At 52.3% G+C, this 26486-nt stretch overlaps 1 protein-coding gene across 7 annotated transcripts; it reads left to right on the top strand.

The window, feature by feature from the left end:
• Positions 1-36: 36 nt before the first annotated feature.
• Positions 37-18471, top strand: FLOT2 (flotillin 2). 7 transcript variants are annotated; one of them, XM_063798828.1, is made up of 12 exons: positions 71-250; positions 8768-8849; positions 11849-11939; positions 13494-13584; positions 14578-14701; positions 15118-15236; positions 15359-15472; positions 15572-15691; positions 15781-15995; positions 16434-16617; positions 16947-17096; positions 17210-18471. In XM_063798828.1, the coding sequence occupies exons 4-12, from the start codon at positions 13510-13512 to the stop codon at positions 17246-17248; spliced, it is 1140 nt and encodes a 379-aa protein (XP_063654898.1). In that variant the 5' UTR covers positions 71-250; positions 8768-8849; positions 11849-11939; positions 13494-13509; the 3' UTR covers positions 17249-18471. The 7 variants fall into 7 exon arrangements, with proteins under 7 accessions (XP_001141137.1, XP_009430770.1, XP_063654901.1 ...); XM_063798830.1 differs by lacking the exon at positions 71-250 and adding an exon at positions 754-798; XM_001141137.6 differs by lacking the exon at positions 11849-11939 and having other exon boundaries at positions 37-250.
• Positions 18472-26486: the final 8015 nt, after the last annotated feature.

A 26486-nucleotide genomic window follows, 5' to 3' on the forward strand; every position in this document is an offset into this window, starting at 1 on the left:
GCTTGCTCCTGCCTCAACGCGCCGGCCCCGCCCTCCGCCGCCACACTTCCGGCGGGGCTGCGACCGCAGAGGGGCGCGGGCGAGCGAGCGGGCGGCCGGCCGCTGGGGGTGGCGGGATAGGCTGGGCGCGGCCGGCGCTGCAGACCCGCTGCTGTTGTCCGGGTCTGTGCGGTCCCGAGGGCCCTCCGTGCCGCCGGCGCCATGGGCAATTGCCACACGGTGGGGCCCAACGAGGCGCTGGTGGTTTCAGGTGAGGGGGCGGCGGGGAAGGTGGGCGCTGTGGAGGGTGCTCGGGGTGGGTGCAGGGCTGGGGAGTGCACGGGGAAGAGCTGGGCCTGAGTCCACCGCGCGGCGCAGGGCGCTGGCCCCCGGGCCGCACCTGAGGCCCCTTCCAAGAGAGATCTCGTGCTCACGCTTTCCTTGCTGCGCACCCTCGGGCACCCACCAGGGGCTCCCCCTCCCGCTGTGGGTTTTCCTGTGTTTATTTGCTTCTCCTCCCCCTCCCTAGGCGGGCCTCCCCGCCGCTCTACTGTGAGGTTGGGGGTCCCGAACTGAAGCCGCGGGGTTCCAGGAGGGAGGGAACTGGTGGTTCCGGGAACGCAGAGGTTTGGCTGGATTCCAGCGCCCGGGATGGGGGGCGGGTCGCGCAGCCCTGGAGGGCAGGTGCCTGTATGGGGAGGGGCCCTGAAACAGAGGTCGTTTCTCGGCACAGTCAGACCCGTTAATTCCAAGCAGGCTGGGGCTTGTTGGGGATTACCGGCACTGCCCGCCCAGGAGACGCGGATGCGGCCTCTACAGGTTGGGAAACCCGGTTCTGGGCAGTGCAGTTTGGGATTGCAAAATGCTGCAAGTTCCAGAATTTCTATCTAGGTGGGGCATGGGGACTGCGGTACTGGGGAAAAGGAACTGCTATTGAGATTTTATATTTGGGGTGCTTTGAGAAGCGGCTGACACCTTGCAAGCCACCGGGTTGTGCAGCTCCTTGCTCTCAGGAGCTGGGGGACGGGGGTCCTGGTGCCTGACAGCTTGGAGGCCTGGAGCTGGAGGAATTTCTCTTCTCTATCTTCCCACTATCAGTGCTGATTTTTTCAGCCTGCGTGCAGATTTGGTAGAACTGGTTACTGAAGAGATAGAAGGGGATAGAAGCCCTGAGCCAGGCCTCACAGCTGCCAACCCTTGGAGAGGGGTGATAAATCCACTGGGAATTTTCATTCCAAAACATGGCTTCAGGCTCACTTTGGAGCTCAAAATCAATCTCTCCACTGGGACATCCCCAGTGTGTGGGAGATAAGTACCCTACCCCCCTGAAGACCAGAAATAGCCTTGAGGACAGAAGGGAGACTCCCAGAGAACACTAAATGCAGACTTGCTCCTCCATAAGACCTAGACCTGTCTCCCAGTCCCCACCCTTAGAGAAGGCTTTTAGAGACCAGAATCTGCACTGCACTTTGTTTTTCTTGTGGAATTTCCTTCAGGAAGCCCAGACTCTGAGCTGAGAAGACAAAAGCTCCAGTTCCATCCTTGTGGAAAGTCTTGGGACTGAGGGGCAAGAAGAGCCCCAGAGATGGGTTGCTCTGTGCCTTCCAGTTACTGAGAACCTGGTCTTCAGAACAGAAGTCAATGCACTGTTAGCTTCAACGCTATTTTAGGGGTGGGAAGAGGAGATCTTGCTGAGAACTGAGGATGCTGGAGTCAGGGAAGCAGAGAAGGTTGGCGGGGGTGACAGATAATGCCTGGCACAATGATACCTTGGGATTTGAGATGATCAAGCTGAGATCCAGCTCCCTCTTGTGTGTGGACTCCTGAGAGAGCAGAGCAACTGCCCCCACCCCTGCCCCCACCTGTCTGCCTTGCTCCTTGGACCTGCGTCTAAGACCAGAGGCATCTCACCCAGCCCAGTTTCAGAAGGAGGATGCTAATACATCTCATGGTCATCTTTTCCATCCTTTCTTATTATCTAACTTCCCTCCTTCAGTTTGTAACATAAAACCTTTTTTCTCTCTACTTTTGAAAATTTTAAAGGGGAATCCTTTTCGTTTGGACGGGGTCGGGGGATGGGGATAAGGGGGGAGAAAAGCATAATTTTATTTTCACTCACTCTAACTGAAATTTAGTGTTTTCTGTGATTATGAATGTTGGCAACAATTCATGATAGTATTAGCAGAAAGTTTCCTACTACACTACAGTTATTTCTGGTACCTTGAAAATCTATTGGCCGGGCACGGTGGCTCATGCCTGTAATTCCAGCACTTTGGGAGGCCGAGATGGGAGGATCAACTGAGGTCAGGAGTTGGAGACCGTTCTGGCTAACATGGTGAAATCCCGTTTCTGTTAAAAATACAAAAAATTAGCCGGGCATAGTGATGCACGCTTGTAAGCTTCTCAAAAAAAAAAAGGAAATAATTCATCTGTATTTTGGCATTAAGCTAATAATTAGATTTACCACTAGATCTTACTATTTAATGTATTAATAAAGAATGACATATTACTAATATTGCACACTTGGTTTTAAATTTTGATAACTTTCAATATAATGTCTTATGTATTTATTTTATGAATTTATAAGTATTCTTGGCCAGACTAATGCCTGTAATTCCAGCAATTTGAGAGGCTGAGGCAGATGGATCACTCGAGGCCAGGAGTTTGAGACCAGCTTGGGCAATATGGCAAAACTCTGTCTCTACCAAAAAAAAAAAAAAATTAGCCAGGAGTGGTGGCACATACCTGTGGTCCCAGCTACTCCGGAGGCTGAGGTGGGAGGATCGCTTGAGCCCAGAAGGCAGAGGATGCATTGAGCCAAGATCACACCACTGCACTCCAGCCTGGGCAACAGAGTGAGACCCTGTTTCAATAAATAAATAAATAATAAACAAATATTCTTGAGGAGGGGTCCTTAGGCATTGCTGGATTGCTAAAGGGGTATGTGGCTCAAAAAAGACTAAACCCCCTAGTAGGATATGGACTTTTTTTTTTTTTTTTTTTTTGAAATACAGTCTTGCTCTGTCACCCAGGCTACTAGAGTGCAGTAGCATGATCACAGCTCACTGCAGCCTCGACCTCCCAGGCTCAAGCAATCCTCCCACCTCAGCCTCCCAAGTAGCTGAGACTATAAGTGGACGCCACCACACTCAGTATTTAAAAAAAAAAAAAAAAAAAAAAAAAAAGGTCTTGCTCTGTTGCCCAGGCTGGAGTGCAGTGGTATGACTTCAGCTCACTGCAGCCTCCACCTACCAGGTTCAAGCCATTCTCATGTCTCAGCCTCCCAAGTAGCTGGGATTACAGGCGCACGCCACAGTGCCCAGCTAATTTTTATATTTTTAGTAGAGACAGGGTTTCACCATGTTGGCCAGGCTGTTCTCAAACTCCTGGCCTCAAGTGATCCGCCCACCTCGGCCTCCCAAAGTGCTGGGATTACAGGTGTTAGCCACCATGCCTGGCTGCTAATTTTTAATTTTTTGTAGAGACAGGGTCTCCCTGTGTTGCCCAGACTGTTCTCAAACTCCTGGGCTCAAGCAATCCTCCCACCTCAGCCTCCCAAAGTGCTGGAATTACAGTCATGAGCCATCATGCCCAGCCAGGATATGGACTTCTTGACTAGTAGGAAGAAAGTGGGCTGGACACAGTGGCTCACACTTGTAATCCCAGCACTTTAGGAGACCGAGGTGGGAGGATAACTTGAGGCCCAGAGTTTGAGACCAGCTTGTGCAACATAGTGATGTAACAGGACGAGCTGCAGACAAAACTTCTCATATACTGAGTTGTAGAAGGAAAGGCTTTATTCAGCTGGGAGCATCGGCAAGCTACTGCCTTAAAATCCGAGCTCCTCGAGTGCCCAATTTCTGTCCCTTTTAAGGGCTCACAACACTAAAGATTTCACATGAAAGGGTCGTGATTGATAGAGCAATCTAGGGGATACGTAACAGGGGTTTCATGCACTGGTAGTCAGAGTGAAACAGAATAGGGCAGGGAGTTTCACAATGTTCTTCTATAAAATGTCTGCAATCTATGAATAACATCGGTTTCTAAGTTATGAGTTGATTTTTAACTACTAGGTTTAGGCCAGGCAGGCCCAGGCCTGGTTTCGGGCCTGGCGCTGGGCTGCCTGTCTTTGATTTCACTTCCTTGTTTTTTTCTTAAAACAGGTACTGAGTATAAAACAATATGAGAGGGTCTCTCTCTTCCCTCAGCGAGACCCTGTCTCTACAAAAACAATTCTTTTTAATTAGACAGGCATTGCGGTGTATGGAAGGCTGAGGCTGGAGGATCGCTTGAGCCCGTGAGTTCAAAGCTGCAGTGAGCTGTGATTACACCACTGCATTCAGCCTGGGTGACAGAGCACAATACTGTCTCAAAAAAAAAAAAAAAAAAAAAAGAAGGTGGAGAAAGGCCAGGAAGGGCAGGGGATGTTCCTGAGAGGGCATAGTGGTGGGCTGTGTCCTGGGGAAGGGCTAAGGGAGTGGAACAGAGGTTATCGTGGGGTATTTTGTGGTTCTTCAGCTTAATTGTGGAAAGGGAAAGCAAGTTGGATTAGAAAGAATAGAGTGAGGTACAGTTAGGAGAAACTTCCAGGTCTTGAGACGAGTAAGAGTTAGGGAAATCAAGGAAGAGGCACCTAACTGGCCTCTTGGGAGGGGTGCTCAGGCTGAGTGACCAGGAAGCTGGCAGGAAGTTGCCTTCCAGGGGAGGATGCTGGTAGGGGCGGGTAATCTGGCAGTTTCAGCTTCCTGTTGTTGCTACCCTTGGGAACCTGGCAATGTTGCCCTTGGCCAAGGCCCAGCTTGAGCTGTGGCAGCCTGCTCCCCAAGCCAAAGAATAAGTTAAAGGTAAAGGGTGGGCTGGGTGCGGTGGCTCATGCCTGTAATCCCAGCACTTTGGGCACCTGAGGCAGGCAGATCACCTGAGGTCAGGAGTTCGAGACCAGCCCGGCCAACATGGCGAAACCCCATCTCTACTAACAATTTAAAAATTAGCCAGACGTGGTGGTGGTTGCCTGTAATCCCAGCCACTTGGGAGGCTGAGGCAGGAGAATCGCTTGAATCTGGGAGGCGGAAGTTGCATTGAGCTGATATTGTGGCACTGCACTCCAACCTGGGCAACAGAGCAAGAGTCTGTCTCAAAAAAAAAAGATAAAGAGTGGCCATCTAGGGCCGGGCGCGGTGGCTCGCACCTGTAATCCCAGCACTTTGGGAAGCCGAGCTGGGCAGATCACGAGGTCAGGAGATCGAGATCATCCTGGCTGACAAGGTGAAACCCGGCTCTATTAAAATACAAAAAAAACTGGGCATGGTGGCGGGCGCCTGTAGTCCCAGCTGCTTGGGAGGCTGAGGCAGGAGAATGGCGTGAACCCAGGAGGCGGAGCTTGCGCCAGTGCACTCCAGCCTGGGCGACAGAGCGAGACTCTATCTCAAAAAAAAAAAAAAAAAAAGAGTGGCCATCTACCCTGTCCATCCCCCACCCCACTCCCACATCCTACCCCCACCACTACCACCTTCCCACTGCACATTGAGAAGTCCCATGGGGCTAGCCCAAGGCAGCCATGCCCCAGCCCCCACCAGGCCAGAAGATGTAGAATAAGCTGTGATTTTTGGTCCCCTTCCAGTTTCACTTGATCCTGAGATGGTTTGGGTTTCAGATTGAGTGCTTGTCCTCAGAGGCCTCCCCACCCCACTTCCCAGGTCAGAGAAGCCCGGAATGGCTTACCTTGAACAGCAGCCCTGTTAACAGGTAGTTCTACCCCAGAGAAACAGACAGAGACCCAGGACCCCGTCTTACTGTTCCCTGCCCACACTGCTCTTTGATCCCTGGACCTCTGGTTCTGCTGCTGGAACTTCACGCATGGCAGCAGACCCAGAAAACTGGGTTACCTACCTGGTAAGCAGTATTAGATGCAAGCTCTCCAACCTTTCAAGCCCTCCCCACTGGGGGTGAGGTGGAGCAGTTCTTTATTTCTTTGCCTCCACCCACCGAAAATTTGTCCCCAGTTTCCCATTCTCTCCATTGTGTCTGTTTCTATTATTGTCCTCAACACCCACCCAAACCCAGACTCTACAGCTGCACTGTCCGATGTGGACAGGAGCCACAGGTGGCCATTTAAGTTAATTAAAAAATTCAGTTCCCCAGTCATACCAGCCTCATTTGAAGTGCACAACAGTCATATGTTGCTAGAGGCTGCTGTACTGCACAGCATAAACACAGAAGAAGATATAGAACATTCCTACCCTCACAGAAAGTTGTCATGGATAAGACTGCTCTAGAAGTTGTCTGCCAGTATCAGCCACCATGCCTTGCCTGGATTACTGCAAGAGACCAGTCTCCCTGATCCCAGTGTCTTCCTCCTCATGCAAAGTGGTGTGTGTTTCTCAAGGGTAACCTTGCTCCCTGTCACTCACATACACAGCTTCTTGGCCTGACACACAAGACACTGTGTGATCTGCCCTCTGCCCCTCCACTTGCCTTATTCCCTGCCGTGAGTCCTCAGAGACACTAACCCAGCTACATGAAACTCCCCCAGACCCTTGACCTTGGGAGTCAGACAACCTTTTGAGGTTCTTTGAAGCTTTCATGAAAACCTAACTTTGTGAACATGGAAATGATAATGCTCGGCCAGGCGCGGCGGCTCATGCCTGTAATCCCAGCACTTTGAGAGGCCAACGCATGTGGATCGCTTGAGCCCAGGAATTCGAGAACAGCCTGGGCAACATGGTGAAACCTTGTCTCCACAAAAAATACAAAAATTAGCTGGGCATGGGGGCACACACCTGTGGTTCCAGCTACTCGAGAAGCTAAGGTGGGAGGATGGATTGAGCCCAAGAGGTGGAGGCTGCAGTGAGCCGTGTACTCCAGCAGTGCTGTACTCGTGTACAGTGTACTCCAGCCTGGGCGACAGAATGAGACCCTGTCTCAAAAAAAAAAAAAGAAAAAAGAAAAAAGAAATGATAACACTCTCTGGTTTTTCCCAGATCACATATTTCCTTTGAATACTGTTTCCTGTACATTTTTTTGCACTGCAAGTTAACTGCCTGTCCAGTTTTATGAAGGTTTCCTTGAACTTGATGAGGAATTTTGGCATTAACAAGAGAGTTCACTACAAGAATCTCAGGAATTGCCGGGCGCGGTGGCTCACACCTGTAATCCCAGCACTTTGGGAAGCTGAGGTGGGCAGATCATGAGGTTAGGAGATCGTGACCATCCTGGCTAACACGGTGAAACCCCGTCTCTACTAAAAATACAAAAAATCAGCTGGGCGTGGTGGCAGGCACCTGTAGTCCCAGCTATTCGGGAGGCTGAGGCAGGAGAATTGCGTGAACCCGGGAGGTGGAGCTTGCAGTGAGCTGAGATCACACCACTGCACTCCAGCCTGGGCGACAGAGCGAGACTCCGTCTCAAAAAAAAAAAAAAAAAGAAACCTCAGGAATTGATTTTTCTCGTTTCTGTATAGGGAACATATAGAACATGTCTACAGCATGGATCTGGGTTGTGGCTGAATTAGATGTTCTGTGTAGCTGACACACTGTTTCCAAGAACCACTTCCTTTTTAGGCCTTTATGCTTTCTCCACTTCTCCCATTGGTACCACAAGTTAGCCTTTGTTTTGAGGCCTTGCCTTCCCCACCCGTTCCCATGAGAGGAAAACAGTCATTCTGAATGTTTTGGAAGTAGAGAACCAGCCTCACTGAGATGTGTCTGCCAGGCAGAAGAACAAACCCCCTTGCCTTGGTTGGGAGACTCTTCCTTCCCTCCCAGCCCCCCAGTGTTGTCCCTGTCTGCGTTCCCTCTCTGTCTACACCCCCCGTGATAACAGGTGAACTCCAGGGCATACTTGTTTATTGAATGAATTAATTAAAAATGGAAGCTGGACCAGGCGCGGTGGCTCATGCCTGTAATCCCAGCATTTTGGGAGGCTGAGGCAGGTGGATCACAAGGTCAAGAGTTCGAGACCAGCCTGGCCAACATGGTGAAACCCCGTCTCTACTAAGAATACAAAAATTAGACGGGCATGATGATGCATGCCTGTAATCCCAGCTACTCGGGAGGCTGAGGCAGGTGAATTGCTTGAACCTGGGAGGCAGAGGTTGCAGTGAGCCAAGATCACGCCACTGCACTCCAGCCTGGGCAACAGAGCAAAACTCCATCTCCAGAAAAACAAAAAAAAAAGGAAGCTGGCCTGGCGAGGTGGCTCACACCTGTAATGCCAGCACTTTGGGAGGCCAAGGCAGGCAGATTGCCTAAGGCCAAGAGTTTGAGACCAGCCTGGCCAACATGATGAAACTCTGTCTGTACTAAAAATACAAAAATTAGCCAGGTATGCTGTGGCGGGCACCTGTGATCCCAGCAACTCAGGAGGCTGAGGCAGGAGAACCACTTGAACCCAGGAGGCAGAGGTTGCAGTGAGCCGAGACTGCGCCACTGTACTCTAGCCTGGGCAACAGAGTGACATTCTGTCTGAAAAAAAAAAAAAAAGCTTTTTCAGATCACCTCTGCCCATTGTCCTGTTCTGTTCTTCTTTTCTCTGGAAGCACTTACATTCTAAACTATTCATTGGCTATCCTTCTCTTTATGTAAATTGCCTGTCTACCAATCTAGACTTTAACTCCCATAAGGGTAGGGAGAACTTCTCTCTCATTGATGTGTAACCTCAGCACTAGGCACCCAACAGTAGGCATTGTCAAGTATCAGAGCAGGTGAAGGACAAAAGTTGCTATCAGTGGGCTGGAGGGTAGACAGACCCAAGAACCGACTGACCTGCGGTGGTTTGCTTTGGTCCCCAGGGGGCTGTTGTGGTTCCGACTATAAACAGTACGTGTTTGGCGGCTGGGCCTGGGCCTGGTGGTGTATCTCCGACACTCAGAGGTAAGCACCTGGGGGCTCTAGGACCTGTCATGGAGTGGGCCAGGGAGAGAGGGGCTTCCAGCATTGTTCTGCTTCACTCTGAGGGTCAGCTAGAGCATCTACCATTTCCACATTCCATTCTGGCGGTGGAGGGGTGGGGTTGGGGGGCACTTCCTAAGAAGCATGTAAGATGGGTTGCACAGGGGTGCAGGAGACATGCATCAGGAAGGTCTGTCATGGGCACCCCCTCCTTAGTGGGTGTTCTTTTTTCCACTGGAGGTGGCATTACTTCTGTCCCAGAGAATTCAGGGTCATAACCCAGGCAGAATCTTGATTTCCTGATTATAACTCAAAGTTATTTAAGAAGTCTTTATTATACGCCCAGTTTGGAGTGGGCGTATGAAGGGAGAAAAGGCTGGAGGGACCCCATGCACACCCTTACCTATGCAGGCCCTGGGGTAATCCAGGCAGGGACTATGTGGCAGAGAATGGACATATAGTCAAAAGTGGTTCTGTGACAGTGGTAAGTTAGACAGGGAGGGGGACCTAACGAATTAGTGCTGGGACTGAGCAAGACAGGTCTGGACCTCCTAAATCAGTCTGGAAAGACTTACTAGAGGAAGTGAGATTTCAGCTCCCCAGAGGGCCCACCATCCAGCTCTACCTGCCGCTGCCTGCAGAGCCTAGGGCAGGGCCAGACCTGGCCTCTCCTGCCACCCTCACTGCCCACCCGGGAGATGAGGCACGCCAGCTACCTTTCCACGATCGCCCCCTTCCTGATTATGGGAGATGGGGCGGTGGGGAGGGGAGGAGCAGATCCTTCCCAACCAGGACCCAGGCAACAAGGGCAGCAGAGCTGTGGGCATGTTGCAAGGGGGTCGGTCACCCCACAGGGGAAATCATGGAGATTCCAGTGGAAACCCCCTCTGCCCCATCCCCCACCCGTCAGCAGCTCACGTCTGCACCAAGCTGCTAGCGCTTGAGGCTCCTGGGAGTCTGAGGGCATCTGCTAGGGTCGGGGGGAATGGGAAGCATGGCACAATGGATTAACTTCACTGGTTCCCAGTAACCGCTCCACTCTCCCACCTCTCCCCTCACTTTACCCGACCAGAGGTGAGCGATGCTGGGGACTCTTCTGGTCCAAGGCTCAAAGTGTCAGAGTAATCAGTAGTGGCCACAGCCTCCACTCGAGAGGATCCTGGCCACACCTGAGCGGGCCAGTGGCCTGTCAGAAGCCGTGGGGAGCCCTCTCCAGACATAACTGCCACCCCACACACTGTGCATTCCCAGCACAACAGAGTAGCTTGTCCAGACACCTGCCCTGCGTGGGCAGCCACTGCTAGGCCAATTCCCCTGCAGTCCTTTCTCCAGATTCTTGGTCCCCCGCTCTCCCTTCCTGCTCCAGGGAGCAGAGCCAGGACAGAAGGGCCAAGCCTTTCTGACAGCAAGTTTGGAAGTTAGAGGTGAAGGGCCTTGTATCTCTTCCCAGGACACCGACCTCACACCCAGGCTCTACATCCTCCCTCTGGTCTCACTTGCTGGGTAGTCTGAGCCAGTAATCCTTCTCCTTCTTACCCCTTTTCTGGGGGGCAGCCTCTTCCCTACTCCCTAGCCTGCTTGGGGGACGCCTCCACAGGCTGGGGCTTTATTTCCCTAGGCTGGCAGGAGCCTCTCGGGTCAGAGTAGAGGCTTCTAACTCAGCCTGGATACTCAGCCTCCCTCTCAAGGTCCTTTCTGCAGCTGTCTATATGTCACGTGCCCTTGGGGTCAGCCATTCTTCTTCCAGGCTCAGTGACCCCTCCTGCTGCATTTTGCTGCCACATCCTATACTATCCCGAGGCCCTGATGTGGGCAGCTGTCTCCCTCTTACCTGAGCAATTCTTCCACCTTTGGCATCTGAGCTGCAGCCTCCCTTCTTCCCTCCCCACTACCCTTCCTCCCTCCCTCCCTCTCCCCTATTTCCCTCTCTCCTTCCCCAGAAGAGAGCTTGGTGGGTTCCTGTCTGAGCTGGGTCAAGAATCCTCTCAGGCCCAAGGATGCTAGTGTTAGGGGCTCGAATGAAGGCAACTTTTGCACATCTGCATGGCCAGTGCCCCAGGGCTGGCACTGTGGGGATGGCCCCTCCTGGGATTGAGATGGGGGCTGCACATCGACTGCTGCTCCTTATCACCCCCTCCACCTGCTTCTGCCCCTTCACCCTCGGCCTCTGTCCTCTCTTCCTTCCTCTGATTTAGGGAAACCTTCCACACTGTCCACAGCCTGGCCTCTGCCTAGACAATCACCCTGCACACACACTGCCTAGGGAGGCCCAGCCAGGATGGGCCAGGGAGCTTCGAGGCACCTTGTTTTCTTTGCCAATAATCTTCTCTCTGCCCCTGGCCAACTTTGGAAATTCCCAATTAAATGCCTCCCTTATCTCCCGGTTATCCCTGAGTATTCTGGCAGGAGCACACTCTCCCCCAGCCTTCCTTGGCCCCACATCAGAACATTTGGGCTTTTCTGGCCTCACCTTGCCTTAGTGATAGATAGTGCAGACCTGGCGGATTCGGCATTTGCTAAAGCTCAGGAGTCCCCAGAATAGCCTCCCACTCCCGATTTCTGGAAACACAGGTTTACCTGTGTGAAGACGGGGGGCTAAGCCTCAGTCTCCCAGATTGCGACAGGATCCCTGGGAAAGTGAGGTGGCGGGCAACCCAGGTGCCCTGTGCACAAGCCTCCTGACCTCAGGCCGCAGGCCCAGGGTGGCAGCAGGCATCTTCCCCAGCCTAGCAGGTCCTCACTAAAAGGGTTTGGGGGCTAGAGAAGAGACCCAGAGGCCTCGGATCAGCACAGGAGGTCGCTGCTGTCCTGCAGCCCTCGGCTGAGCTGGCAGTTGGGGGGTTGGATTACTGACAGCATGCCCCCCCCCCGCCCCCAGGTGTCAGGCATCGGTGCTTGTCTGGTAACTACTGTGTGTGTTTGCTGTGTCCCCTCCTTCCCTTCCTGTCCCTACCTCTCCCCACCCCCTGGCTGCTCCTCAGACTGTCTCTGGAGGTTATGACCATCCTGTGTCGCTGTGAGAATATTGAGACGTCGGAGGGGGTTCCACTATTCGTAACAGGGGTTGCACAGGTAATAACCCACCTGCTTCCTCCTCCGTGTCTAACCTTCTCTCTTCCTGCCCTGCGGGGCCTGGCGGACAGGAGCCGATGGACTCCCCTCCTGAGACCGTGCCTCCCTCCCTCTCCTCTTTTCTCTCCTCCACTGCTCTGGGTGCCAGGATGGATCCCTGTAGATCCCCAGGTCCCTTGCCCTTGCCTATTGGACTGCAAGTGGGGAAACAGCAAGGGATTCTGGAAGCTCTGCCAAGTCTGCCAGTGAGTGTCCCTGGATGCCAGGCCTTCGTTACCATGCAGCCATAGCTGGTGAAATCTATTCTTGGGCTTGGGTGTTAATTAGCTCCAAATGCTTACTCTGTCATGTGTGGGTTCCCCTCTTCATTGCTTCATTCACCAGCTCTCTGCTGAGCACCTTCTCAGTTTGAGGCATGTGGACTGCAGGAGCGAACAATAAAAAGCCCCTGCCCCCTCAGAGCCTGTGTGCCAGCGGGTTCCCAGCCTGGAAGAGGCCTGAACCACATCTTTCTCACCCCCTCCCTCTGCATTCAGTTGCCCTTCAGCCTCTGCTTAGGCAAAAACACTACACCACCACTCCCTTCTTCACCCATCCTGCCATCTCTAATGGGGAAGGGGACCATCCCCATCCCCTTAGCCCTTGTAGCCATGGGAGGTGCAGAGGCCTGGGAGGCTTGGAGCACCTTGTGTGGAAGGGGTAGGGTCCAGGCCTCCTTCAATACTCTATTTGATGCAGTCCTCTCTCCTTCCACACCCACACCTACACTTGAAACACCTGCAAAGCCCAGATCCCTTTTAAAGTGGGTGACTGTGGACCCTGGAGGAGTCAGATTGCATGGCTAGAACAACTCTTTCCAGGGTTAACACTCCTTGGCCAAGAAGCTCTAGTGTGACTTCAGTCTAAATTCCCCATGTGACCCACCTGGGCCTAATACCAGACATGGGTTTCAAGTCAAAGGCTGCAGCCACCAGGTAGAGCTTCTCTGGCAAGGGGCAGGTACAGAATCACTTCCATCTTAGCCCAGCAGTAGGCATACTCCAGGATGCCAGGCAATCAGGCAGAGCTTTCCAAGCAGCTTCCTGGGGCACCCTGGGGTGCTGGGTAGACCAAGGAATGGGCAAGGGCCCCTGTGGGAGGCTCAGTTGACATCCACGGATGGCCTGCACAGCAGGGCCGGGAGGACCAGCACTGACTTGCTATCCTAGAACATACACACAGCTACACCTGGATTCTCCCCTGACCAACAGCCCCCGACCACCCACAACCACTTCTTTCTACTTCCTTTTCCTCACAATTCCAGCCAGGCTGACTTGAGCAGAGGGTGTGTGCACATATGCAGCCCACTTCCACTCCTTCCCCTGGGGCCACCTGCACCCACCCTGCCCTCGTGCCCACCTCCTTCTCAGACACTCCCATCTCAGCCCCGTGGAGAGTCCTCCCTCCACCTTCCTCACCAGGACCCAGCCGGAGCAGTGAGGTACTGGCCTCTTTCCCAACACCACCAGGCCCTGCGCCCCCAGACCCATGCCCCTGTTTTGCGTTTCTTGGCAGGATTTCCCTAGAGATTATGACGTTGCAGCCCCGCTGCGAGGACGTAGAGACGGCCGAGGGGGTAGCTTTAACTGTGACGGGTGTCGCCCAGGTATAGTAACTCAGCAGCCCTGCGCATGTCCGTTGAGCTGCCTGGTCCCGTACTCGGGTTCGGGGGGAGGAGGAGAGGACAGCAGCCAGGGGCAGTCTCTCTCCAGCACCCCAGCCCCCGCAAGTCCCACAAGAGAGGGCTAGTCGGGTCGTCGCCACTGGAACATGCTCACCGGGCCCTTTTGGCCACCCAGCAGGACTAACAGACACCCCTTCTCTCCTCAGCGGGCCCACGAGGGACAGAACCAGTGCTGAGGGCTCCTGGCTCACTAACCCCACCCCCATTCTTTGCAGGTGTTGGAAATGTCAAGCCCCAGAATCCAGGCCTTCCTTGTTCCCTGGGTACGGGGTGGGAGGGGTGGGGCCCAGAGGGAGAGGCCATGTGAGGCAGAGGAGCTCTGGACTCTGGGAGTTGGAGGCTGCGTCATATCCCCTGCTGGGGGCCTAGGTGAGGGCTTCCTGCCCCGATCCACCTCTTGGCTTCACAGGGCAGTGAGGTTCAGCCATGCTGTAGGCCTCGGCGAGGGGTTGGCTGAGTAACTCAAGAAGGAGAGGCACCCTCGGTTGCATCCCCCAACCCTCTCCTGCCCTGTCCAGGCTCTTTCCTTCTCTGTCTGTGTCCCTATTGCTCATTCTGCTTGTCATACTCTCTGCCCCTCAGCCTGAGGGTCTCCCACGTGTAGGAAGCCTGCAAGGGAGGAATTAGCTGGTGAGGGGACAGTAGGCTGGAGGGGTGGGGAGACAAGCCCCGAATGCCCAGGAGAGGCCGTGGCAGGGCCTGGGGCTGCCAGTGCAGGTGAAGTTTCGTAGTGAGAGAAGCCCTTGTGCTGCTATCTCCCCACTAGAGGCCTCAGACAGATTCCAGCCCCCCAGGGCCTCCAGGTCTGAAAAAAGGAAGGGAGGAGGCACAGCCACCATCCTGCCTACCTCTGGGTCTGGGGCCTTTGTCTGCCTCGCTCCAGCCTGGCTGAAGCGCCTTTGTCGTCACTGGCAGGTGAAGATCATGACGGAGAAGGAACTCCTGGCCGTGGCTTGTGAGCAGTTTCTGGGTAAGAATGTGCAGGACATCAAAAACGTCGTCCTGCAGACCCTGGAGGGACATCTGCGCTCCATCCTCGGTGAGGCCCTGTTCAGCCTTTGAGGAGCCTCACGGGGCCCCTAAGCCAAGGCAGGGAGGTGTGCAGGGCTGGGCAGGGGGCCTGTTTCACAGGAGTTTCAAGCTAAAACACTTTTCCTCAAATATTTAATTTCAAAACTTCAGGCGACTTGAGTTAAGGAGAGGGTATGAGTGAAGGGGTGGGATGGGGGCTGTCGGTCTGCTCAGGAACCTAGTGCTGCTTGGGACACTTTTCCTCGTTCAGCCTGGACTGTGCAGCAGGAAGCTCGGTGTTAAGTGCTGTTGAGAAGATACCCCAGGAAGACCCAGCTCAGAGTGCAGCACCCCGCATGCACCCCTACCTCTACATGCATGCCTCCTCCCTTCCCCAGCTGGCTGGGTCCCTGGGGAGCCAGCCCTTGATCCCTCTGCCCCCAGGGACCCTGACAGTGGAGCAGATTTATCAGGACCGGGACCAGTTTGCCAAGCTGGTGCGGGAGGTGGCAGCCCCTGATGTTGGCCGCATGGGCATTGAGATCCTCAGCTTCACCATCAAGGTACGATGTGATGGGAAGCTGTATCTCCTGGCGTCCATCTGGGAGATGGTGGCTTGGCTAGAGGGGCACCTTTGTGCCTCTGGCTGCTCCTTTGAGCCTCTGATACCCCCTTCCCTCCCCAGGACGTGTATGACAAAGTGGACTATCTGAGCTCCCTGGGCAAGACGCAGACTGCTGTGGTGCAGAGAGATGCTGACATTGGCGTGGCCGAGGCTGAACGGGACGCAGGCATCCGGGTACGTGGGTTCAAGGATGGGAAGCTCAGGGGTGATGGGACCATGATGACTCAGGACCTCTACTCACTCACCTGCCCCTTCTGCCCCTTTTGTCCCCAGGAAGCTGAGTGCAAGAAGGAGATGCTGGATGTGAAGTTCATGGCAGACACCAAGATTGCTGACTCTAAGCGAGCCTTCGAGCTGCAAAAGTCAGCCTTCAGTGAGGAGGTTAACATCAAGGTGAGCAGCCTGAGGACATCCTGGGATGGGGCTCAGGGATCAGGACTTGGTGACCAGCCTCTAATGTGCCAAACACCCTCTTGCCACAGACAGCTGAGGCCCAGTTGGCCTATGAGCTGCAGGGGGCCCGTGAACAGCAGAAGATCCGGCAGGAAGAGATTGAGATTGAGGTTGTGCAGCGCAAGAAACAGATTGCCGTGGAGGCACAGGAGATCCTGCGTACGGACAAGGAGCTCATCGCTACAGTGCGCCGGCCTGCTGAGGCCGAGGCCCACCGCATCCAGCAGATTGCCGAGGGTGAAAAGTGAGAGCCGCCCAGGTGCCGGGGTCAGGGCTTAGTCAGGCTCCTCTGCCTTCAGTGCACTCCCTCTACTCTCCTGACCACAGCTTGGAAGCCACTTCTCCCCCTCCACTGTGTCTTCTTACTCACTGTGAAGTGAGGATAACCCCATGTCCCCTGTGGGACTGCTGTTAGGAAGACTAAATAGATAAAGGAGGCTCCAGTGCCTGGTGTAGTGCTTGGGCATAGACGGCATCCTGGTTTGTCCCCTCCCACTTACAGATGGGAGCCGGTGGCCTTTCCCTGGCCAGAGCCGGAAGGTCAGGCCACCCCCCTCCGTTCCAATGTCTCCCACCCCGACAGCCCCCAGAGCAGAGGGTTTGAAGGTTTGCTGGCCCCCAGGCAAGGCTTGAGAGGACCCTGGTATGTCCCACTGATCCTAACTGGCCTGGGCTCCCCCAGGGTGAAGCAGGTCCTCTTGGCACAGGCAGAGGCTGAGAAGATCCGCAAAATCGGGGAGGCGGAAGCGGCAGTCATCGAGGCGATGGGCAAGGCAGAGGCTGAGCGGATGAAGCTCAAGGCAGAAGCCTACCAGAAATACGGAGATGCAGCCAAGATGGCCTTGGTGCTAGAGGCCCTGCCTCAGGTGAGGCTTCCACCCAAGCGGGTCCTAGGGTTCAAGAGTCCTTGCTTGACAAGCTGGGCAAGTGCCAGAACTTCTCTGGGCCTTGCGAGTAACACAGGGACAGATGGCTAGAAGGGTTAAATGAGGAGCATCCTCAGCAGGGGGCAGGAACCCTACAAAGGCCTAAGCCATCCCTGGCCCACAGGGCGTCTCTTACCATGGCTCGAGACTAAGGGCCACCCAGGCTGCTTTGGGGTTGGAGTGAGTTAAGGAAGGGAGGGAGAGATGCTGGACCGGGCTGAGAACAGAGTCAGCACCAACCAGGCTGTCCTCCCACTCTTACCTCCTAGATTGCTGCCAAAATCGCTGCCCCACTTACTAAGGTCGATGAGATTGTGGTCCTCAGTGGAGACAACAGTAAGGTCACATCAGAAGTGAACCGACTGCTGGCCGAGCTGCCTGCCTCTGTGCATGCCCTCACAGGCGTGGACCTGTCTAAGGTATGTGCCTGCCTAGCTGCGGTGGGGTTGCCCAGGTAGCCCGTCGGACTGGCCCAGGCAAAGTGGTCCTGGGCTCTGGAGCCAAGGTCTCATGGCATCTCCCATCCTTGCAGATACCCCTGATCAAGAAGGCCACTGGTGTGCAGGTGTGAGGCTCCTGCAGGCCCACTCTCTTCAGCAGCCACCCGGCCCTCCCTCCAGCACCCGTTTTAATCCCACAGAACAACGGGAACGTTACTGACTCTGGTGCCTTATCTCGAAGGGACCAGAAGTGCTGCGTGTTCAGGCCATCTCTGGCTGTCTTCCTGTCTCTCCTGTCTGTCCACCTCCTCCTCTTCCTCTCCTTTACCCCACTTTCACTGCCACTTTCATCAGGTTTGTGTCTCATCTCCCTGCGTGTCTTTTCCTTTGTCTGTCTTTTTCTTTCCCCCATGCACATCATGTAGATTAAACTGAAGATGTTTATTACAATCACTCTCTGTGGGGGGTGGCCCCGCTGCTCCTCAGAATCCTGGTGCCTTGAAGTTCTCTGTGCATCTGTCCATCCTCCCTATGGCCCTGGCCAGAGCTCAGCATGGGCAGGGGTTCTGGGTAGGACGGTCACTGTCCTCTCTCCTGGACTGGTCTTCCCAGCCCTAAACCCTGCCCCAGGAAGCCCACAGCCTCATCCGCTGCTGCCCCTCTAGGTCTGGGCAGCCATGACCTGCAGGGCCCAGAGACACTGTCCTTCCCCTCATCCACCCAAGGCCCCAGCCAGCGCTCGTACCCTGTCCTTTCTCCCTGACCCCAAGGGCACAGAGGCAAGGCCTCCTGTCTACAGCAGCTTCCTCAGTTTCCTACTGCCTTAGGAGGCCCCTGCTTGTGCTCAGGGAAGGCCTCTTCATGGGCATGTTCCTGCTGGGGGCGGTGCGGTTTGGTCCCAACTCTGCTAAGTTTTCTGAGATGAGGGTCTAGCCCTGTTGGGGACAGAAAAGTGTGTAGACCTTCTTCCTGCTAGGGCTGCACTGTCCTGGGTGTTGGGCCCTTCTGGTGGACAAGGCTGTGCCAACCCTGTACAGAATCGAGTGCTGTAGCCTGGCCAGACCCCAGAGCCCTTGTGCCATCTTTCTTCCTGGCCAGAGTGATGGGGTTCCAGCCATGGGGAAGCAACCCAATCCTCTGTCTCCTTGCTCCAATGGAGGCAGAAGAGCCCAGGACCCAAGCGTCTTGGCAGGGGTGCTGTGAGTGTCCAGTGGTCCCAGCTCCCCACCCTGGCCCTGCCCCAGCCTGTGTAGCTCTTCCTGCATGTGGATGCTGCATGTCTGGTCTGGGGCTTGGATGTTGCACTGCCCCACTGCCTGTCCCTTCTGGTAAAATAAAGATCTCTTAATGCCCACCCCTGCATTGTGTCTTCTGTGAGGAGAGAGACTGCGAACCAAGAACCAACCAGGTCCCCTACCTCTCTTCAGCTTCAAGGCAGCTTTTAGCCTGTTCTTCCCCATTCTAGCCACTGGGGAGCAACAGCACACTGGCCTTGCCCCCAGTTGTGCCTTGGACATGACTGATTGGCTAAGATGCTTAGGCCAAACCCCAGCCCTGGAACACCTGGCTCCATCACAGGCAGAAGGTGGAGGGGACTAGCAGGGTGCAGTTGCATATGCCTGTAGTCCCAGCGACTCAGGAGGCTGAGGTGAGAGAATTGCTTGAGCCCAGGAGTTTGAGTCCAGCCTGGGCAACATAGCAAGACTCCATCTCTTAAAAAAAAAAAAAGAAGAAAAGGTGGAGGAAACTGCCAGGTTCACTGCACCTCTGTACCAGTATACTGAGCCCTACTCAGTAATGGAGCCCATCTCTCAGGCTTAAGAGCTTAGACTCTGAAGTAAGGCAATGTAGGTTTAGATTTTAGCTTTATTGTTTATTACCTGTGTAATCTTAGGTGAGTAACTTCATCTTTCTGGGCCTCAATATTCTTATTCATTTAATGAATTTATCAAATGCTTGCAATGTACCAAGCATTGTCTTAGATGCCAGAGCAATGAGTCACAAAATAAATGCACAGCCATTCAAGCTTACATTCAGATAGAAACAAGAAAAATTAAACGTACAGTATGTTAGATAATGGTAAGTCATAAGGAAAAGAAGTCAAAGAAATTATAGGAAGTGTGAGAGTCCGCTGAAATTTTAGGGTATCCAAAAAAGGCCTCATTAAGAAGGTAGCCCTGAAGAAAGTAAAGGATTGAGCCATTCAGATATCTGAAGGAAGAGTTTTCCATCCAAAGGCCCTGAGGCAGGAGAGTGTCTGGCATGATGAAAGAATAGCAAGGTCAGGATGTTTGGAGCAAGGGAGTAAGTCAGGGTATCAGGAGATGAGTCAGGATCTCATCTTTCCAGATCATGTAGAACCTTAATGAGGCATATTGTGGTCTTTACTCTGAGGTGGGAAACCACTGAAAGGCTTTGAAAAAGGAGTGATATCATTTGATACACCTTAAAAGGTATTTCTAGGCACCAAGACAATTCAAGGCAGAAAGGAACAGATGGTGCTAGAACAACTGGGTCTGTATTGGGGGAAAAAATTGAATTGCAGCTGAGCGTGGTGGTTCATGCCTGTAATCCAAGCACTTTGGGAGGCCTAGGTGGGTGGACCACAAGGTCAGGAGTTCAAGACCAGCCTGGCCAAGATGGTGAAACCCTGTCTCTATTAAAAACTACAAAAATGTGCTGGGCACAGTGGCTCACGCCTGTAATCCTGGCACTTTGGGAGGCCAAGGCGTGCAGATCACGAGGTCAGGAGATGGAGACCATCCTGGCTAATGCAGTGAAACCCTGTCTCTACTAAAAATACAAAAAATTAGCCAGGCATGGTGGCAGGCGCCTGTAGTCCCAGCTACTTGGGAGGCTGAGGCAGGAGAATGGCATGAACCCAGGAGGCAGAGCTTGCAGTGAGCCGAGATCCGCACCACTGCACTCCAGCCTAGGTGACAGAGCAAGACTCTGTCTCAAAAAAATAAAACTACAAAAATTAGCCGGGTGCAGTGTCAGGCACCTGTAATCCCAGCTACTCGGGAGGCTGAGGCAGAAGAATCACTTGAACCCAGGCAGCAGAGGTTGCAGTGAGCCGAGATCATGCCACTGCACACAGAGTGAGACTCTGTCTCAAAAAAAAAGAAAAAAACTATTGAATTGCAACCCCTACCTCACACCATATACCCAAATCTAGTTTGGGGTGGATCACAGACCTAATGTAAAAACTCAAAACATAAAGTTCATAGAGCAAGCAGGGAATGTTTCTATGACCTTGACATAGGCAAGATTTCTTAAGACCAAAAAAAAAAACAACTACTAACCATAAAAGAAAAATTTGATATATTGCATCATCAAAATAGGTCTTGGCCAGGCAGGCATGGTGGCTTATGCCTGCAATCTCAGCACTTTGGGAGGCCGAGGCGGGTGGATCACCTGAGGTCAGGAGTTTGAGACCAGCCTGACCAATATGGTGAAACCCTGTTGCTACTAAAACAACAAAAATTAGCCAGGCGTGGTGGCAGGCTCCTGTAATCCCAGCTACTCAGGAGGCTGAGGCAGGGAGAATTGCTTGAACCCAGGAGGCGGAGGTTGCAGTAAGCTGAGATCGCGCCACTCTACTCCAGCCTCGGCAATAGAGCAAAACTCCATCTCAAAAAAAAAATTAACTGAGCATGGTGGTTTGTGCCTATAGTCCCAGCTACTTGGGTGGCTGAGGTGGGAGGATCGTGTGAGCCTAGGAGATGGAGGCTGCAGTGAACTATGATCACATAACTGTACCCCAGCCTAGGCGACAGAGACCCTGTCTCAAAAAAAAAAAAAAAAAAAAAAGAATGAGAAGACAAGCCTCAGAATAATGGGAAAAAATATTTGCAAGATATATGTCTGGCAAAAAAAAAAAACTAGCATTCAGAATATATTTTACCAATCAGTATGGGAAGAAATGGTAATGCCGCAGAAAAATAGACAAAGGAATGGCCAATAGATGTATGAAATCTGTGTGACAGATTGTATTTTCCACAGATAGTGGCAACAATATCTTCCATCCTACATGTTCCTCTTACAGTGGCACTTTGACCATCCTTACAATTAGAGGTAGAGCCTATTCTTCCTTCCCTTGAAACTGGTGGGACTTTTGTGGCTATTTAGGCCAATAAAGAGTATTGCAGAAGTGACATTATGCGACTTCTGAGTTTAGATCACAAAAGATGACAAAGCCTGTGCTTTATTTGCTGGAATACTCTCTCTTTAAGCCTTTAGCCACCATGTAAGCAGTATGACTGTTCTGAGGGCACTGTACTGTAAGGAAGCCCAAACAGAGGGACCACAGGGTTGGGCCCTGGCTACATGAAGAGAAAGAGATAGACACCTGCAGCTGCTCCAGCCACCATCTGGCTGCATGTGCAGGAGAGACCCCAAGCCAGTTCTGCCCAGCCAACCTCCTAAAATCCAGACTCCTAAAACTGTGTGAGATAGTAAATGGACTGCTCATTGTTTAAGCTTCTAAGTTGGAGGTTGATTTGTTACATAGTAAAGAATGGCAGGAATAGCATGCATAACTTCATTAGTCATCAGGGAAATGCAAATTAAAACCAAAATGAGATTATCACTTCACACCTACCAGAATGACTGAAATGAAAAAAAAAGTTACAATATCAAGCATGGGTGAGGAGGAAGAGCAATTGGAACATTCATACACTGCTGGTAGAAATATATGTCAATACAACCACTTTGGAAACCTGTTTGACAGAATCTACTACAGCTGAACATAAGCATACCCTTTGACCCAACCATCTCACTCCCAACAGCAATATACATACATATGGGTACAAGAATACTCACAGCAGCATTATGAATAATGGCCCCCAAATTCAAACAACTCAAATGTTCATCAATGGTAGAATGAAAAATGTGTATCATATTCATGAAATTGAATACTATGCAGTAATAAAAACAAATGAACTACTGCTACATGCAAATACTTGAATAAATCTTGCAAACGTAATGTTGAGTGAAAGAAGCCAGACATGGGCTGGGTGCGGTGGTTCACACCTGTAATCCCAGCACTTTGAGAGGATGAGGTGGGCAGATTGCTTGAGTGTGTGGCAAAACCCTGTCTCCACAAAAGATACAAAAAAAAAAAAATTAACTGGGCATGGTGGTTTGCACCTATAGTCCCAGCTACTCGGGAGGCTGGGGTGGGAGGATTGCTTCAGCCCGGGACGTTGAGTTGAGGCTGCAGTGAGTCAAGATTGCACCATTGCACTCCAGCCTGGGAGACACAGTGAGACCCTGTCCCAAAAATAATAATAGCCGGGTATGGTGGCTCACGCCTGTAATCCCAGCACTTTGGGAGGCTGAGGCAGGTGGACTACCTGAGGTCAGGAGTTCGAGACCAGCCAGGCCAACATATAGTGAAACCCCGTCTCTACTAAAAATACAAAAATTACCTGGGCGTGGTGGCGCACATCTGTAGTCCCAGCTACTTGGGAAACTGAGGCAGGCGAATTGCTTGAACCCGGGAGGCAAAGGTTGCAGTGAGCCGAGATCACACCATTGCACTCTAGCCTGGGCAACAGAGCGAGACTCCATCTCAAATAATAATAATAATAATAATATAGATTGTATCATTCCATATAAAGTCCAAAAAGCAGGCAAAGCTAATCTATGACATTAGATCAGCTAAAGGTCACCTTTGGGGAAGAAGAGACAGAAATAGAGGGCACAGGAGCCCCCTGAGAATGTCCTGTTTCTTGACCTGGATGGTGATTACATGGGTGTGTTCACTTTGTGATAATTCACTTATGAGTCATGCACTTTTTGAATATATGTTCTACTTCAGCAAAAAGTTAATTAAGAAAATAAATTGTGGGCAAGCCACTAGGTCCCCTTCCACACTGTGAAAGCTTTGTTCTTTCACTCTGTAATAAATCTTGCTGCTGCTCACTCTTTGGGTCCGCACTGCCTTTATGAGCTGTAACAATCACTGCGAAGGTCTGCAGCTTCACTCCTGAGGCCAGCAAGGCCACGAACCCACCAGGAGGAATGAACAACTCCAGACGGGAGGAACCAATAACTCCAGACGTGCCGCCCTAAGAGCTGTAACACTTACTGCGAAGGTCTGCAGCTTCACTCTTGAAGCCAGCCAGACCATGAACCCACCAGAAGGAAGAAACTCCGAACACGTCCGAACATCAGAAGGAACAAACTCCGGACACACCATCTTTAAGAACTGTAACACTCACTGCGAGGGTCTGCAGCTTCATTCTTGAAGTCAATGAGACCAAGAACCCACCAATTCTGGACACACCATGTTCATGCCACTGCATTTTGCCCTGGGTGACTGCATTTTGCCCTGGGTGACAGAGCAAGACCCTGTCTCAAAAAACAAAACAAAAAAAATAGTGATTAATACATAGAAAATAGGGAATTGAGTGGTTGCTTTTAAATTGGAAGTATAACTTACATAGCGAAAGGGGTACAAATCTTGTGAATTTTACATATAATAAAATTTCATAAATGCATATACCTTTCTAACCAGCGTGAAGATCAAAATCTGGAACATGTCCAAAAAAAGAAAATAAATTGCCTCCAAGATCTTCGTCCTATCTGGAAGAACAGAAGAACGGAGTTGCTATTTACTGAAATGGGAAAAACATCTGAGGGAGCAGACTTTTTTTTTTTAAGATAGAGAGATAGTCTCTCTCTGTCGCCTAGGCTGGAATGCAGTGGCACCATCACGACTTACTGCAGCTTTGACTTCCCTAAGCTCAAGTGAACCTCCTACCTCAGCCTCCTGAGTAGCTGGGACTACAGACATGCACCACCATACCTGGCTAATTTTTGTTTGTTTGTTTGTTTTTTGAGATGGAGTCCCGCTCTGCTGGGCTGGAGTGCAGTGGCACTATCTCGGCTCACTGCAACCTCCACCTCCCAGGTTCAAGCGATTCTTCTGCCTCAGCCTCCCAAGTAGCTGAGACTACAATCGCATACCAACGCCTGGCTAATTTCTGTATTTTTAGTAGAGATGGGGTTTCACCATGTTGCCCAGGCTGGTCTCGAACTCCTGAGGCTCAAGCAATCCACCTGCCTCAGCCTCCCAAAGTGCTGGGATTACAGGCATGAGCCACCATGCCTGGCCCACTACTGCTCTTTTCACTGCTTCCTGTTGACCTTCAGGAAAAGGAGGCCTGAGTGGCTGCAATGAGACCCAACTAGGAGATGGTCCAGGTTGGCCTTAGTGTCAGGGACAGTGACTTCAGCAAGAAGATGGGAGGGACCTTGCTGAAAGAGATCTGAAGGGTGCTGGAGAGGAGGAAGGGGCAATGATGTGGGGGTAGGGAGTGAGAAGGGGATGCCTCAGCACCTGTACTAATGCCAGTGGACCCCTGGAATGGAGAAAGCCAGGCCTCTGTCCCCAGAGCCTGGAACCAGCCTCAGGAAGAGAGAGTGGAGAGTATAGAGCATTCTGCCTGAGCCTTCAGAGGCCTGCTAAGGCCCTGTTTACCATGAACTTCCATGAACCCAGGAAGGAAGGGGCTTAGTATATAGCATGGGCACCTGGAGTGTGCAGGTGATGCTGTTTCCTACCCTGTTGTGCTCATGACCTTAGGAATTCGGTATAGAGGGTACCAGGCCTGCCCATCTTCCCTGCTGTGCCCAGTCCCTAGGCCTGAAGGCCCAGCACAGAGGGGGTTAAGGGCTCAGGAACGCTTGCCTCTGGGTGGGTGGGAACTGTCAGCAAGGAGCCTTGTCTGTCTTGATAATCCAGGCTGCCTATCTTTTCCACAGCAGCTGTGAAGCAAACAGGTTGTCCTGGCAGGGAGGGAGGAATGTAAAGGCCTGGCTGATGGCGGGAAGGATTTGAGGCAGTAGGGACACCCAGGCTCCACTCAACAGCCACCTTTAGAACGGTACCTGGCTGGGCGCGGTGGCTCACGCCTGTAATCCCAGCACTTTGGGAGGCCGAGGCAGGCGGATCACGAGGTCAGGAGATCAAGACCATCCTGGCTAACACGGTGAAACCCCATCTCTACTAAAAATACAAAAATTAGCCGGGCGTGGTGTCGGGCACCTGTAGTTCCAGCTACTCGGGAGGCTGAGGCAGGAGAATGGTGTGAACCTGGGAAGTGGAGCTTGCAGTGAGCCGAGATCACACCACTGCACTCCAACCTGGGGGACAAAGCCAGACTCTGTCTCAAAAAAAAAAAAAAAAAAGAAAGAACTGTACCAGAAGACTGGAAAGGTCATGGCCCAAGTCTGGACTTGAGGGTCCCCACTGACCCAGAAAATAGGAACTGGAAGCTGATGAATAGAGTTAGGGAGGTGTTGAGAGGAAATTTTCCATTTCTGACTCAGTATGTGTCTCAACAGGGGTGCAAGGGGGACACTATCACGTGTACGTGCACGGGTATGAGTGAGCACGAGCGCCCACAGGTGTATGCCCCGTTGGAGAGAGTAAACAGGGCAAGCCCACTGCAAAGCCAGGAAGGAAGGAGCTTGGCATCTGTTGAGCTCCTGTTGTTCATGTGCCAGGCTCTAGGTTAGAACTATCCACCTTCACTGTCTCATTTCATCTTCACCAGCATGGAAAAGAAAGCATTTGAACCCCTTTTTTTTGAGACAGAATCTTGCTCTGTCGCCCAGGCTGGAGTGCAGTGGCACGATCTCGGCTCACTGCAACCTCCGCCTCCCCGGTTTCAAGCAATTCTCCTGCCTCAGCCTCCTCAGTAGCTGGGATTACAGGCCTGTGCCAACAAGCCCAGCTAATTTTTGTATTTTTAGTAGAGATGGAGTTTCACCATGTTGGTCAGGCTGGTCTCGAACTCTTGACCTCGTGATCTGCCCGCCTCAGGCTCCCAAAGTGCTGGGATTATAGGTGTGAACCACCGCGCTCGGCCTTTTTTTTTTTTTTTTTTTTGAAACAGAGTCTCACTCTGTCACCCAGGCTGGAGTGTAATGGCACTATCTCGGCTCACTGCAACTTCTGCCTCCTAGGTTCAAGAGATTCTCCTCCCTCAGCCTCTCGAGTAGCTGGGACTACAGGCGCCTACCACCACGCCTGGCTAATTTTTGTATTTTTAGTAGAGACAGGGTTTCGCCATGTCGTCCAGGCTGGTCTCAAACTCCTGACCTCAAGGTATCCGCCCACCACGGCCTTCAAACTGCTGGGATTACAGGCATGAGCCACTGAACCTGGCCTGAACCCCATTTTACTGTTGAGGAAGCCAAGACTCTAAGATCAGGTGCAGGGGCCAGAATCACTCAGCGGTAGTGTGGTGGAGCCCGGACTCTGACAAGTCAGTCAGAAGCTGTGCTTATTTCCTGCTAGCTCTCAGTACTCCTAGACAGGAAGCAAGAACCCTAATGTACAACCCCTGAACTGTG

Source organism: Pan troglodytes, chromosome 19, assembly GCF_028858775.2.
Source record: "Pan troglodytes isolate AG18354 chromosome 19, NHGRI_mPanTro3-v2.0_pri, whole genome shotgun sequence".
NCBI lineage: Eukaryota > Metazoa > Chordata > Mammalia > Primates > Hominidae > Pan > Pan troglodytes.